At 41.0% G+C, this 16,387-nt stretch overlaps 1 protein-coding gene across 4 annotated transcripts in view; it reads left to right on the top strand.

The window, feature by feature from the left end:
- Nucleotides 1-15,742, top strand: part of AXIN2 (axin 2) — a 61,942-nt gene extending 46,200 nt beyond the window's left edge. For 3 of the 4 annotated variants that reach the window (XM_063456119.1, XM_063456118.1, XM_063456117.1), the window contains exons 4-11: nucleotides 3,590-3,692; nucleotides 6,117-6,257; nucleotides 7,009-7,499; nucleotides 7,776-7,931; nucleotides 8,211-8,444; nucleotides 10,237-10,326; nucleotides 11,552-11,719; nucleotides 14,409-15,742. In XM_063456119.1, the coding sequence (XP_063312189.1) occupies nucleotides 3,590-3,692; nucleotides 6,117-6,257; nucleotides 7,009-7,499; nucleotides 7,776-7,931; nucleotides 8,211-8,444; nucleotides 10,237-10,326; nucleotides 11,552-11,719; nucleotides 14,409-14,535 (1,510 nt within the window). In that variant the 3' untranslated portion in view covers nucleotides 14,536-15,742. Of the gene's footprint in view, nucleotides 1-3,589; nucleotides 3,693-6,116; nucleotides 6,258-7,008; nucleotides 7,500-7,775; nucleotides 7,932-8,210; nucleotides 8,445-10,236; nucleotides 10,327-11,551; nucleotides 11,766-14,408 lie in introns of all 4 variants that reach the window. The other variant, XM_063456120.1, reaches the window with a different exon arrangement.
- Nucleotides 15,743-16,387: the final 645 nt, after the last annotated feature.

Raw genomic sequence — 16,387 nt, 5'->3', positions numbered from 1 at the left:
AGACAAAAATAGTCAAACCGACAACATACTTACTTGGAGAATTTTTCAATTTTAGCTAGTCTGGCCTAGAATTTAAATTCTATTAAATTCCTGGCAATTGACACTTTACTGAATATCTTTGACATGATTATTAACCTGGCTCCAAATTAAAGGTTTAATAGTTAATAGCTATTCCTAGACTAGCTGTTTATGCCCTACGTTTTTCCATTCAGTTTTTAATTTGCCACAATTTGGAGTTTAATGAATAAACTCTTTGATTGCTTAATTTCTACCCACACAAATTGCCACATCACTAGATCAAGATCAGATCGGCGTTTTTGAAAAAACAGATTTAATGCACATAAAAAAACAGAACTGTTTGAAAGTTGCCTGACCCCCTGTCTGGTATAAAAGCAGATTCTGAAATCAGTCCCTCACCCTTTTGGATTGCAGAGTGAGACTACGCAGGGCCTGCAGAGCACAGATGGGATGTGAAGATCACTAAATAGCATTGTCTAGGGATTGGGATCAGAGCAACCAGTCCTGAATAGATTATCTCCCCCCCGCCACCCCCTGTCGCCCCTTTTAAGCTGCATTTGAAAGAGAGATCTCGCTGCTCTTGTCTGATTAAACCAGTAAAGGGGATTTAAACCCTTTACAGACCTGGGCAGAATTCTCAGAGATGAGAGATTTGTCTCCCGCAGTGGCTCTTAAAAAGACGCCTCCAATGTCTGTCCTACGAGTTGGGCCTAGAACTTTGATCACTAAGTTTAATGGCTTGTTCGATAATAAACATGTAAATGATGTATAAATAAAATATACGTACATATTGAATACAGACTGCACTTACTATGCCTCCCTCTACTGTATTTTATTTATATAGCGCTAACAGGTGTACTCAGTTAGCGCTATATAAATAAAATATACATACACTGTATACCTACTGCACTTACTGCACCTCCCTCTACTGTAATGTAACCTGTAAAGTGCTGAGCACCTGTTAGTGCTATATAAATATAATATACATACACTGTATACCTACTGCACTTACTGTACCTCCCTCTACTGTAATGTAACCTGTAAAGTGCTGAGTACACCTGTTAGCACTATATAAATAAAATATACATACACTGTATACCTACGGCACTTACTGTACCTCCCTCTACTGTAATGTAACCTGTAAAGTGCTGAGCACCTGTTAGTGCTATATAAATATAATATACATACACTGTATACCTACGGCACTTACTGTACCTCCCTCTACTGTAATGTAACCTGTAAAGTGCTGAGTACACCTGTTAGTGCTATATAAATATAATATACATACACTGTATACCTACTGCACTTACTGTATCTCCCTCTACTGTAATGTAACTTGTAAAGTGCTGAGTACACCTGTTAGCGCTATATAAATACAATATACATACACTGTATACCGACTGCACTTACTGTACCTCCCTCTACTGTAATGTAACCTGTAAAGTGCTGAGTACACCTGTTAGCGCTATATAAATAAAATATACATACACTGTATACCTACTGCACTTAATGTACCTCCCTCTACTGTAATGTAACCTGGAAAGTGCTGAGTACACCTGTTAGCTCTATATAAATAAAATATACATACACTGTATACCTCCTGCACTTACTGTACCTCCCCCTACTGTAATGTAACCTGTAAAGTGCTGAGTACACCTGTTAATGCTATATAAATAAAATATACATACACTGTATACCTACTGCACTTACTGTACCTCCCTCTACTGTAATGTAACCTGTAAAGTGCTGAGTACACCTGTTAATGCTATATAAATAAAATATACATACACTGTATATCGACTGCACTTACTGTACCTCCCTCTACTGTAATGTAACCTCTAAAGTGTTGAGTACACCTGTTAGCGCTATATAAATAAAATATACATACACTGTATACCTACTGCACTTACTGCACCTCCCTCTACTGTAATGTAACCTGGAAAGTGCTGAGTACACCTGTTAGTGCTATATAAATATAATATACATACACTGTATACCTACTGCACTTACTGTACCTCCCTCTTCTGTAATGTAACCTGGAAAGTGCTGAGTACACCTGTTAGCGCTATATAAATAAAATATACATACACTGTATACCTACTGCACTTACTGTACCTCCCTCTACTGTAATGTAACCTGGAAAGTGCTGAGTACACCTGTTAGCGCTATATAAATTAAACTTACATACAAACTCTGGCTGGCTAAAGGTGATAGGAGTGTTATAATCCCAACTAAATGCGGTCTGATTGCCCTTTGTGGAGTAAATGTATGTAGCCTGAGGAACTTTCGAGTGGCTCCCATTTCTACAGATTGCCCAATGCAATCTTATTCCCCCTCCTATTTAATATATATATTTTTTATTAATAGCTGTAAACCTTCTCATCACATCCAGCCCCCCTCCAGACTATTATAGTGTAAGCTCTTCCCTTTCTCCGATCCTTTATTTATGGGCGCGGCGGACGCTTGGGGAAGGCTGAGCGCTGAACTTCAAACACTACCTTATCTTGCAAACTAGGCTTTTGATGTTAAGAGATCACAGGCTTGTTATGAAGTTCGTGCCAAATGAAGATGGGACTGTATTCAGATGCAACTGAATCTGATTTCAAAGCTGCTGTGAAACTATTACACTTTGGGTCAGGCTCTGAAAAGTGTCTAATTGGCCCCCTTTCCCTGTTTTCAAGCCAGGGAGGCCAGCCCAATGTTGTGTTTGTCTCGTTACCCTGTCTGAGCCCAGCGACATGTTACCTACCGTTAAAAAACAACCACCCTTGTTATAATCTAGCTGTGTTCGCTCTCTAAATGGTGATTTATCAAAGCAGGCAAATAGGCCAAAATTAACAAGGTAGGGTCCGTCTCCGATTGTTTTCAGGCAATTTGGACGTAAACTGTGGTTAATTCTATATTTACTCCCAGCGTACGGATTATTACTGTGCCTGAGTTAAATTCAAATTACTTTTAAAGCATGCCTGCCCCTTTATTATTATTATTATGATATTTATATAGCGCCATCAAATTCCGCGCTTTACGAAAACCTACATTATTTGAGCATAAGAACCATCTCTATATATAAAGTTCTGTATTTTAGTATTTATAATACTTCCGGTAAGTTTTAAGATTTCTTTTAATCCTCATATATTACCAAAAAATTTTGTTAGGACCCATGTTTTAAGGCAACGCTTGCAAGACCCTCTCCCCGTACATGTTACCACCAAAGGTCATCCAGTTCGATCAGCGCAGAGATCCAATGCAAACTGATTATGCAGATACAATGTATCCCCTGTTGTTACCATTTTTGCTGTAAGGTTCTAAAACATTAAATCTGTACATTTCATTGGTGATTTTATTAGCCCAATGTATAGATCAAAATGTAATACTTACCCCTCCCCATGGGTGAACTTGTCACCTATGGCTTTTGCAGAAAATCCCCTTTAGTTTCCATTGCTAGAAATCTTTTTTTTTTGTAAAATACTTTGTATTTAAGCATTTAAAATTCGTGCCCATCGTTTGTCTTGCTGACTGGCCATTTTAAGATAATTTTGGACTAATACGTGCGTTGTGTTTCTCTTTACAGAGATGGGATCCCTCCATACAGAATGAGCAGCAAAAAAAAGATTCAACGCGAAATGCATCGGAGCGTCAAAGCCAACGGGCAGGTTTCTCTACCTCATTTTCCAGTAAGTATAACGATGGGCATCTTGCCAAGTACTGTGGGTCTGCTGCCTTCTGTGCTTGTTATGAGGGTTTTTCTTGTGTAAGTGTATCCCACACTTTAATGCCCGGCTTGCAGGTGGCCAACCAGTCTATACCTTTTGTTTGTATTTAAATCTCATTACTCGCAGCCAGCATCCAACCGTGGCTGAGGCTCATGGTACTTGTTAGAATAACTGTTGCACTGCACACTTGCCAGCCAATCTCTGGCGAGAGGCCCTATGTTGGCTCTTAGACCTGTTCTGCAAAGCATGTTTGTCTTTTAGAATCAAATTAATGAGGTGTTGGTTTTTTTTTTCTCGTGGCTGGGTCGCCGTGTCCTGCAGATGTTCTTCGATTAGAGCTGGATCATAGATTGGCAGCTTCTAACACCTCTGGCTGCCACAGCCTTAAACCTTCCATCACTGGCTGCCTGACAGTGTTGGGAGATGGTATACAGCTGATGGAGGGAGCAGTCTGCCAGGAAATTGACCTTTTCCCACGGAAGTGGATTTTACTGCCATCTTTTGAAGTTCAATCAGGCAGGAAATTACAGTGTTTGACTGTTCTCTGGGCCCAGTTTGCACTTGTCAAGACATGGGTTGGCCACCTGTATTTTTGCATGCGCACACTGCAGAATTGTGCCGAGGCTGGAAAACCTCTTTATAGCCTTTTTAAGACCTGTCTGGACTCTCTGGATAACAAGGCGTTTTCTTAACCCTGGTCCTGAAAGGTTTCTGTGTATAAGGGAGAATAGTGTGTTATATGAGCATCTTCTAAACTTAATGTACTGTTCCCCCCCACACCCTCAAGATGGGGGACTTTTATCATTTGAACCTCACTTCCTGCTGTGACTCATTTGTGTGCGAAGAGAAATTGCTTCCCCCTGGTGGTAGAATAAGTCTAGCCTTGTGCATAGTCTTGTGTTATGGTTGATCGACCTTAGCTCATCTGTTCTTGAATGCATATCCCATGATCCTCAGCCAGCCATCTGGAATCAGTATTGTACACGTGGAAGAGAGTTATCTAGAGAATAATGTACAATTAAATAATTGCACTCTTTCAGTTTGTGTAAAGAGATTTCTGCTTAAACTGTGACATGTTTCACCCAGGTATTTGCTGTGGCTCTGTGCCCTATAAGTCATAACTTAGATTAGCTTGGTAGCGGTGTATTTAAAATACCCTCGAGTTTTTTTTTTCTGCCGTCTCTCCTCGATGTGCCTTTCTGCCCTCCCTCCTCGATGTTCCTTTCTACCCTCCCTCCTCTATGTTCCTTTCTGCCCTCCCTCCTCGATGTTCCTTTCTGCCCTCCCTCCTCTATGTGCCTTTCTACCCTCCCTCCTCTATGTGCCTTTCTACCCTCCCTCCTCTATGTGCTTTTCTACCCTCCCTCCTCTATGTGCCTTTCTGCCCTCCCTCCTCGATGTTCCTTTCTGCCCTCGTTCCTCAATGTGTCTTTCTGCCCTCGTTCCTTGATGTTCCTTTCTGCCCTTGTTCCTCGATGTGTCTTTCTGCCCTCGTTCCTCGATGTGTCTTTCTGCCCCTCTTCCTCTGTGTCTTTCTGCCCCCTTCTCTATGTGTCTTTCTGCCCTCGTTCCTCTATGTTCCTTTCTTCCCTCCTTCCTCGATATGCGTTTCTGCCCTCCCTCCTCTATGTGCCTTTCTGACCTCCTTCCTCGATGTGCCTTTCTGCCCTCCCTCCTCTATGTGCCTTTCTGCCCTCCCTCCTCTATGTGCCTTTCTGCCCTCCCTCCTCTATGTGCCTTTCTGCCCTCCCTCCTCGATGTTCCTTTCTGCCCCCCTCCTCTATGTGCCTTTCTGCCCCCCCCTCCTCTATGTGCCTTTCTGCCCCCCTCCTCTATGTGCCTTTCTGCCCTTGTTCCTCTATATTCCTTTCTGCCCTCGTTCCTCTATATTCCTTTCTGCCCTCGTTCCTCTATATTCCTTTCTGCCCTCATTCCTCGATCTGCCTTTTTACCCATCTCTTGCCTATGCTCCTTTTTTCTGTCTGTTCCCTGTGTGTCTTGTCTTAGTCTCATTCACTCGCCCTCCCTCTTTTTCGCTCACCCTCCCTTCCTCTTTTTCTCCTTCGTTCCCTCCCAGATACATTTTTTTTGATGTCTGACAACCGTCTTTGAAGATTTCTAACTACAGAGCAGCTCCTGATAGGCTGGTTGTAGTACAGAGGGAACAAGCAGGGTTCCTCAGAGTGTAACCAACTGGTAGTGCCGTAGGCGAGGGCTGCCGGGCAGGATGCCTCTCCGTGAAGCCACCGCTCTGGCTGATAAATATCCAGAGCAGCCACAGAGCTGCTGCGGTTTCTTCCCTAGCTCTCAGAGACGCATATTCAATCATCCATCCTCTGCTCCTGCTAAAGCATGGTTCTCCCTTCTTCTTCCCGGTCTCTGTAGAGGACACATCGGCTGCCCAGAGAGATGACCCCTGTGGAACCGGCAGTGTTTGCGGCTGAGCTTATTGTCCGGCTTGAAAAGGTCAAACAAGAGCAGGAGACTTTGTACAGCCTGGAGTCGAGACTGCAGCAAATCAAAGAGGTAATAGCTTATTGATCCCTGGTATCTGTTCCATCGCTGGTCCATGTCCTTCAGGCCCCTGTGATGCCCGTAGTGTCTCCATTCTACCTGTGACCTTTTTTCCATTTCATTCAATTAATCCGGGAACTTACGTAGAATAAACGCTCTCCCTTCTGACTGCACAATACTGCAGGACTCTCCCATCCTAGTGACCTCCAATTATAAAATGACTACAGCCGTGCTTGATAGAGCTTCCAGTTCTCTATTGCAAACTAACAGCATAGAATGCCAAAATGTGGTGGGGGGGGGGGGGAGGGGGGGGGGATTGTCTGTGTTTTGTGTTTTTTTTGCAGACAGCTGTAAAGATATGTTTTGGGGCTGTTGATCATGGTTTGCCTAGATTTGTTTCTTATTCACGATATATTTTTCCATAAACACACTATTTATGTGAATGTGTAATAGAATGTTTATTTGAGCCACAACAGAAAGAAGGTTTTGAATATCATTGATATATATATATATTTATTTATTTATGTGATTTAAATATACGAGAACCACCTATCCTTTTTGTGTGTACAATACACCAAGTGCCTATACACAGCATGTGTATGTGTATATATAATATACATTCCCCATAAGGATCATATAAAGATTAGCTTGGGAAGGGTCCTGCCCCTAAAATTATATTCTCTATATCCTTTGGCAGCGAATGGTTTACATTGACTGGGGTCCAAGGAGGGATTTTGAAGCTTTCATTTCGGTCTCCCCATAGGAGGAAGAAAAGGAGGAATCTGAGACCTCTGTCGTCTCTCAATCCACCCGTGAGTCCGTGATCCCACAACATCAACCAGTAGCTGCATTGCCTTCCAGCTCGTGTGAAGATGATCCACAGGCCATCCTTGATGACCACTTGTCTAGGGTCCTGAAGACCCCTGGATGCCAGTCTCCGGGTGTGGTCAGACACAGCCCCCATACTCGATCTCCAGACCTTCCTCGACCGCCAAGGCCTACTGTACCAGTTGCTCCTATCATCCCTTGCACGATGCTTGCCAAGGGCTTTGTCACAAAGCAGACCACCAAGCACATCCACCACCACTACATCCACCACCACACTGTGCCAAAGTCCAAGGAGGAGATTGAGGAAGAAGCTGCCCGGAGGGTTCAGTGCTTTTGCAGTGGATCTGTTGACTATTGCAATTACCTGAAATCCAGGTCACATTTCAAGGGTGGAGACCATTCTATCTCACAGTCTGAAAACACGGGGTAAGCACACGTAATGCCACCTATTGCTGAGGCCTCTGCGTAGTTGATATATCTAGCCATATCCATTTATTGTATGTGTACTGAGACTCTAAAAGTGTCCGGCTGCATGGGGTGTGATTTTTGTCTAGTGATGTGCTTGACCATAAAAGAGCTTTAAAAATGTCATTTTATGGGATTACAGCTAACATGCTCTCAGTTACTCAGTCTTTGAAATGTGTGTATACATTGGCAGATAGGAATTTTGTATTCACTATCTCCTTACATGTGTTCCTGCAGCAACAAGACTGGGACCTTCTCGAGGAGGAACTTCTCTGGGGAGCTTGAGGGCACGTCTGTAATGTACCAAATACCTGCGGAGGAGCATTCACATACCACTTGGCAGAGGATAGTTGAGTGTGAGAACGAACGGCAGGGCCGGCACAGATTACACAGGTATAGCTGCAGGGTGATACGTCATTTATCATATTTATTTTTCACTGTGTATGCTTTGCAGGTCCACTAATGACCATTATAATATGTGCCCTAGTTTAACCAAGGCCTAAAAGCCTGCAATACTGATCACAGTGCAGAAACTGGATTTGGCACCGTGTCTCATTAACCCCATTATCCGTGATCATGTTTTTATTTGATATTTCATGTAAACTTTTTTTTATATTCGTTTTGTAGTTTACTTAAATGTTTAAAATTAATATTTAGCGTTTTTTCTCTTAGCGTGCAATGTAGCAAGAAAAGTACGGCTTGTGAACGGACGCGAGCGTCATCCGCAGAGCGCCCTACCCGACATCATGTGTGGGGGGCAGCAAGCTGTCACCCCCGGAACCTGCAGTCCTCGCACCTGGCAGTACAAGACTTAGCTATTCCACCGCTCGCCAACCCTAATACCCTCGCACAGCTGGAGGAGGCCTGCAGGCGGCTGGCAGAAGTATCCAAACCAGCAAAGCAAAGGTAGGCAGATGGATTGACCTGGAGGTTAATGGGTTAAGAGTGGACTTAAAGAATTGTGATTTAATGCTCCCTCTATGTAGCATATTGATACTTAGTAAGTCAGGGTTACGCTATTCTAGATCTACATTCTCAAGGTGCCTTTCCAGCCCAAGGCAGTGAGGAATCTACCCTTCTAACTCCCTAGTGTAGGTTTATACTCTGAGGGCAAGTTGGTTAGCTTAGAGAGTATGTTTATATGATCTCATCCAGTTGCTTAGAGAATGTGTGCATCGTTCCTGCAAAATCTGCTCTCTCTCTGGTTAATGGACAAGACATTTTTAAAGGTTTCCATATTTTTTAACACTGGATACATTTATAATATATGGGAAACAGCTGGGGGAAGCAATTTAAGGTTGCACGGAATGTTTGAACTGCAGATCATAGACGTGCAAAAGGAAACTCTTCCCTCCAACACTTTGAAAATCCACTTGCATTAATCAGAGTTTTTAGTTCCACAAAGGTGGTGGTCCTATGATTTAGGGGGCCTGTGTACGCAGACCAATGATTCGTTCTATTCACATCAAAACGAAGGCAGAGGTATTTACTCACTAAACATGTTGCAAAGGCCAATGGATTGATGTAAAATCACCTGATTATACGGTTCTCCAGTATCTCAGCTAATGTCTATAAGCTTTAATTCCACAAAGTCTCTCCTGCAGATGCAGTGTGTGTTTTAGTCATTTCCCCTTTGTAAACATACAAACCCCTCCATCATTTTGTAGCAGCGAATTTTAACGCTCACTTCAAAGCTCACTCTATCTTCCCCTCGCCCTCCGCCTCCTTCTCTTCCATCGCCCTCATCAGGAGTTCGCGCAGCACAGCATCCAGCTGACTCCGGTACCTGCTGATACAAAACTTTCAAGATCTGAAACACACAGCTTGAGATTTAAATTTTTTCATTGTTGTGGTTTTTTTTTTTCCATCTGCTGAACAAATTATATATATATATTTTTTAATTTGTTTTATTAATTTGCATTTTTCATACTCTGAGGAGATGAAAGGGAAACATTGTTTAAAACGTAAAGTGCGCAGCAGATCTGAGGTCCTGTCTTGATTAGCACCTCTTAACATTTATTTAGGCTCCTTATCATTGATGGAATTTTCGTTTAACCCCCTATTAACAGGACGCCAGTGAATACATTATACGACCGTGAAGAAATCATTTATTATCTTCTGACGCTTATAAACAGCTTCTAGTCAAAGTAATGATAAATAACCTGTTAGAATTGGCAGAATGATTCTTTCTATTCTATGTCTACGGTTTTTAACCCCTGATTAAGCGACTGCCCTCAATTAAAGTGTTATCACTACTTTCCCCAGTAAATTGGAGACCTCCTCTGTCACTGGGAAGAGTCTAATGAAGGCGAGATGCATTATTTTATTTTTTATTTTGTTTTATATTTTAATAACATTAAAGAATGGGTCATTAATCTAATTTTACAATCTGGAATTCCCTTGTCAAATATTTTTAATTCTTGTTTTAGCGAATAATCTCCATTTTTTTCCACTTTTCAACCTAAATTCTCGCCACCATCACAGTATTAACACTTGCTTAGTGTAGAATTTTGTTGGGCCTTCTCCGTTGCCAATTTTGGCCATATATAATATGTTTATGTTTATATATATATATATATATTAGATTTGTTGATTGCAATTCCATAGTACATCGCCTAGGCACATGTCAGCACCCTATATGCAATAATAATCGTTAATCAATTTGACACATGGATTTATTGTTCTGTTTGTGTTTCAGATGTCCAACACAGAGCCAACAGAGGAGTCACTTGGTGCCAAGTCATTCAGCGTCTGGTCTTCATACCCCAACAACCCCTGTGTCTGAAGAGTAAGTCCCTACCATTTTAGTAGAGTTTTAAAGTGAATATTCAGTTTATATACAGTCTAATAGATTTGGGTCACAGTGTGCAGACTTTAGGATGCTTATTTATTCCACCTCCCTGTATCAATCTTTTTATAATGGCACTGCCCTATTCTAAGCAGTGCATGTCAGGCTGCTGTCAGTGTTCTGTACAGTTAGACCGACTGACTGCTGTCTGCAGAACATTCGGAGAACTCAGCGGCATCACTGGAGGAAGGGCAATTGGAGGAAGGACTGAAACAGCAATATATTTTACACTAAAGGCTATCACAGCTCTGCGTCATATCTTATATGTTTGTAGCACCAGAGGAACAGCCCTGTGTGTGTTGTGTGTGTATATATCAATTTATTTCTATACATTGATGATAGTTAATTGGCAATTTATCATCTAGTTTGGGGGGGCAGCAAGTCCTTCAGATCCTGTAGGTTAGGAATGTATTGATAACATTGAATTAATGTACAATTCACATTTCTGTGGACATTCCATGTATGTTACTTGGAGAGAGAGAGGTTGTGTTTTTTTGTGTTTTTAGTTTGTGGTTTTGAGGGGGTTAATCAGGCGCCCCTGGATTAGTCTAATTACAGGGCCAGTTCTTTTTAACAAGGATTCCAGCTAAAGAGGCCTAAAAGTGACCTAAATAATTAAAACCGCTCTCTTTGCCCTCTTCATCTTAAGAAAGCTGTTGGCTTTGAAGTCCAGCCATTAGGCACCTGTCTCCAGCCTTTCATTTTTAATTGGCTGACCCTGAGACCCCCAGCCGTCGGAGCAGAGCAGAGGGGCTTTTTCAATCTTGAGCAGCCTGTGTAAAGTCAGGATGGGCACAGATCATCACCTCTTATTTATTAGCCATATTACACTGAAGGAATTTTTTACACATGTCTTACAGCTACTGTGCAGTTGTAGCCTCAGTGTGAAATTTGAATGAAGGGATTTGGGTTTAAATATTAATAGGAATGTGTGGAAGGACATGATTTCTGCCAGGTAGGTAAAATGCTTTCAAATTAGACGTTTCCTGTCCCGCACTGCATTATACTGCAACTCCCATTAGGCATGCCCAGCTGATTGTCATTGTATTGAACTCCTAGATAGGTGTAGAACTCTGTGGAACAATTTTGTATCTGACACCAACAATAGCACTGTGTAATCACAATGTAAATTAATATATATTTTTTAATTTCTTTCTCCTTTAAGTTCTAAAGAACCAAAGAAATCACAAAACGCTTCCCTTCCGGCCTCCAGCGAACTCATGGTGACGTATTTTTTCTGTGGAGAGGAAATACCTTACCGGCGAATGCTGAAATCGCACAGCCTGACACTGGGACACTTCAAAGAACAGCTTAGCAAGAAGGGAAACTATAGGTACGAAGCAAGAACTGTACCAGTTTAAGGATTGCTCGCTTCCCGTGTGAGTCTAACATCTGCAAACCTTTCTGCTTTGGGCTGAGGGTGGTCTTCTAACCATGAATTTCTATATTGTTGGGGGGGGGGGGGGGGGGGGAGAGGATAAATCCCTTTGCTTTTGTTTAGAAAATGCTTATTGATTCTCCTGGCACTCCAAGGGTTAACAGCACTCTCTCCGTGCTCACTCCAATTTACCCAACGCTTTAAGATTTAAATTGCAAATGCATGGCAATGGTTAAAAAGGGGGCGTTTTTAATGTCTTTGCTTGAGTGCATGCATTAGGGGGTTTGCTTATGAAAACAACGGCACAATAACCACCGCGGCATGAAAATACATGAAGGGCTAAACTTTCCACTGCATTTCCACTGATTAGTCTGGCTGTGAGTCATAGGAAGTGTCGTCCATGAACATCAGCAGTCCTTAGCTGAGCCAACACAGATTATTTTGGTTTACATTACAAATACGGTGATTCAGTAACATTAAGCACCTGCATTTCCCGTGTCCTATGCTTAGAGAGTCTGTCCCAGCATGCACCTGCCCTCTTTGCCAATTGGTCATTCTCCGGCTTCTAAGATTTGTGCAATGTGTTGTCAAACTGGTGCAGGACTCAGGGGAGTAGCACACTCTCTAAGAGCATGGCAGCACAAAATAATTTAACATCTCTAAACCAGATTCATTCATTCAATGTTAATGTTATGTTTGCTGTAAGTGATAAAACTACTTTAGCCGTAATCTTACCCCTCTCTAAAAAGGTAAGATTTATGCTCTGAATGCATAGAGGCCTATTCAACTAAGAATTGTCAGAGCTTGACCAGTGGATTGCAAATTTTAGGCCAAACAGATGATTTGGAAAAGTAGCCGAGCTGTAGCCTAAAATGTCAGATTATTTTGTCAGTTTTCTCACTATACCCAGATTTCCAGGATTCCAGAGGTCCAAGAAATGTTGGAAGCTTTGAATGATGCGACTCAGAGAACTGTGCACATCTGTCAATGATTTAATATTGCAGTTAAAAAGCTCATTTAAAAGGAATGTCTTTGTAGCTTTTCTTTTCTCCTCCCTTTTTCTTTAAACACGAACCCAGTGCAAATATTTTGATCTTTGATGTACGAGCTGAATGGAGATTATTTTTTTATTTAAAGTGACTCTTATGAATTCAAGTATCTCTCAAAAGTTTAGAGGTTTGTCAAATGTATTCTTTAAAACTGTACAATTCAGAACAGATTTTATTTTTAAAAAAGGCGAGTATTCATTTACAGCAAACTGGGGGGAAGACCATTTCTTGTGCACTTCCTGTTCAGAAATTGCTCAAGGATTAGGGTGTGCAACAAATAAATGCTTCCCTTGTCTGATGACAAACACTAGCGGTAAAACATTTTTTTCCCAATCTATATGGAAGCTTTCTTACTCAAAGGGTCATGACTATATTGCAACGGTAAATGTGTGCAGTACTGAGGTTATGCCACACTCTAATCTTTACAGACAGCGTTTTATATATAATTATCCAATATCATGATTATTTTTGCCCTCCCTATTATGTATCAATGCCAAAAAAAACAAGTTTCGTCTTGGTTATTGTATGCGGTTAGAATATTCCCCTAGATCAGAGTCTGAGATCAGAGCATCATGTAAGTTACTGTAATAAGACTTAATACTGCACAGTACTCAGGGTAAAATATTTAAAGGGCACTCTAATCACCACAACCACTGCAGCTCATTGTAGTGGTTATGGTGCAAAGAGTCTGAGGATGATGTCCCCTTCAGATTGTGTCAAACTAGGGATGTCACAGCTCTTATAGCTTAGCTAATGCAATTTGGTGAATTAGCCCACTGAGACCGTCCAATCTGTTGTTCAAGGCATTGGATTACTCTGCTGTCTCTACATTAGTACAAAGTATTTTCCAACATATTTTCTACCTCTTTTCTATGGATCCCTGGCATTACAGGTTAGCTGCTGTTGAATGGTTACAGAGATCAGCAGGCCTTAGAATCTCACGGAATCCATTTAGCCTACACTTTATTAGCACTCTCCCTTGATGTTCAGTGGGTAAAGCGAGAGCTCTGTGCCGGTGGCGATAAAGATCTCAGTTCGCACATGTGACACTTGTACAGACAGAGGGCACCAGTATATGACATCACAGCCTGAAATCTTCTCTGTAACATAGCGGGTGGTCAAAGAGCAGCGATAAAAATCAGTGCTGTGATCGCCCCTATCTTCTCCTAAACCCGCTGAGTCAGCAGGGCACAGGAGAAATGTCAGGGGGGGGGATACAATGTGCATGTATCGCATCCCCACAATTACTCAGATTCACCTAAAAATTTCTGTACCAAATGTGCTACCGAATAAATCTAAATCTTGTCATTCTAAATCATAAATCAACAAACATATAATTTTTACTTGTTTTTCTCGTAATATAAGCATATCATGCAAAATATATTATCGCAAGGTTCTCTGGCTCGGAAAGGGCATTTTCTGCTGGGGTCTTGTTTTTGTATTTGTATCCGAGCTTTGTGTTTTTACAGCTTACAAACCATTTTTACTTGTGATCTAATGATCTCTTTGTATCACCATAAAATTGCTACAAATGAATTTGCCTGTAAATTATAGTATGAGTTCTTAACCGTCTTTATTTTTTTTATTACTTGCAGATACTACTTTAAAAAAGCTAGCCACGAGTTTGACTGTGGCGCGGTTTTCGAAGAGATTCAGGAAGATGACGCAATCCTGCCCACGTATGAAGGGAGAGTACTCGGAAAAGTGGAACGCATTGACTGAACGATGAATGTTCCCATGCGTGACCTGTACATTCCTCTTTGGGACACAGTGTTACTCCGGGAGTATGTTGCCTGGAGCCAGCCCCGCGTTTCTTCACCCTCTGTGAACCCATTAAAGAAAAACCATTGGCCTGAACAACCAGCTGATGTCCTATCTAGAACGAGCTGCCATTCCACCTGAAAAACACCTGCTACCGAGACAAACTCCACCATCTCGATACATTAGGACAGGATGGACAATGTGGGATGGCAAAATGGGCCCCAATTGATCGAATCCTGATATTCGAGTAATGTATCTGTGAGCAGTAGTGGTTTGTAAATGGCCAACAGCTTCACATCGCTGCTGCAAGTCCAGGACTGAAGAAAGGTGGAAACACCAAAAATGAGAAGATATTTAAGGTGTCCAAAAATGAGAAGATAGGGCAAGAATTTAAGATATTAAAGTGAGCAGACGACTCACAGTTCTCACCAACTCCCAAGATAGTAACTTTTTGGTCTATTTATTTAAAGTAAAATGAGCACCACTACAGATTGTATCAGACTCCTGTACATATTTAATGACCTCATGGAGACCTGACCGCTAAGGACTTGGAGGGTTGGCGTAACTTTTTTTTTAAGCATACTGTGTTTTGATATTTATTGAACTGTCTGATCCAAGTCATGGATCATGCTGCTTTATTGATTTTTGGAAGTGAAAGGCTCTCATCACATTATATGTTAACACATTGAAGAATTAAGCTAGCCAGTTGTATGCAGTCACTTTCAATTGGTCAGTGAGTAGATCTCCCTGGTAATAAGCCTTCGAAGTTGATGGTGTTTCGGAGAGTCCGTTCATTGAATTTATGCTGCTTTTTAAAAAATTGGCAAATTTATTTCCGAGGAACTTAATATCCTGGTGCCTTTTGTCCTACTTTTTAGTTTTTTTTGTCTTGTGGGTTTTTAATTTTATTATTATTATTTTTTTATTGTTACTCTCCTCGATGTGGTATATCCCATTTTAGTTTTTTTTTTTTAATGATTCATTGTTTAGAACCATCAAGAGTTACATTACGAGCCTTTATTTATATATAGGGGTATTCATGTAAGGCAAGGTTTCTGTCCTTTATAAGACGGGGAAAGGAGCCTTTGCTGCCAGAAAATGTAAAAATCAATTAAATACTGACGCAAAATTACAGGTTCATTCTACAAGCAGCCTTCATTTTGCAGTTTAAGTTTTTAAATACGTTTTTGGTATTTTTTAATTGCCTGAAAGCAAAGTGTCAACTTAGAGAAAATCAGTTCTTTGCAGCAGCTCCTTGGGAAAAAAAGAGATGCTGAAGAATGGTCGACCATTCTTCTAAAAATGGGAGTCAAGTTGTACCTAGGCTGTTACAAAGCCTTATGGGAGTTGTAGTGCAGTTTTACAACCTCGTTATAATGAGCAAAAACTGTTCACAGAAATCATTTCAGCCTCAAATAATCTGTTTCTTAATCTTGTTGGTAAACTGCCTTAACAATGAAAGGATCCCATATTACACATTAGATGTGGCACTCTATATTAGGGTGCTAGAATCTTATGCCGCCATTTTTGTGTATTTGTTATTTTTATTTTTTTATTATTATTTTATTTTGTTTAACTTTTTATTTTATTTTTTTGAGGTGGGCTTTATATGGATACATCGTTCCTGCTAGAATTCTGTTCTAATGTATTGTACAATAATTCTGTATATATTGTAACAAATTGTATAATTACACAATGTATAGTGTTTAAATATAAAGTACTGTACCTGTGCCTCGTGGTGAAAAGTCACCGCATGTCACCCTATTCTCTAGGGTCCAATCCTTCCCTTGTATTTAAGGGGTTAATGTATAGA

Source organism: Pelobates fuscus, chromosome 5, assembly GCF_036172605.1.
Source record: "Pelobates fuscus isolate aPelFus1 chromosome 5, aPelFus1.pri, whole genome shotgun sequence".
NCBI classification, from domain to species: Eukaryota; Metazoa; Chordata; class Amphibia; order Anura; family Pelobatidae; genus Pelobates; species Pelobates fuscus.
The sequence above is the reverse complement of the archived record's forward strand: the minus strand, read 5'-3'. Positions and strand labels throughout refer to the sequence as shown.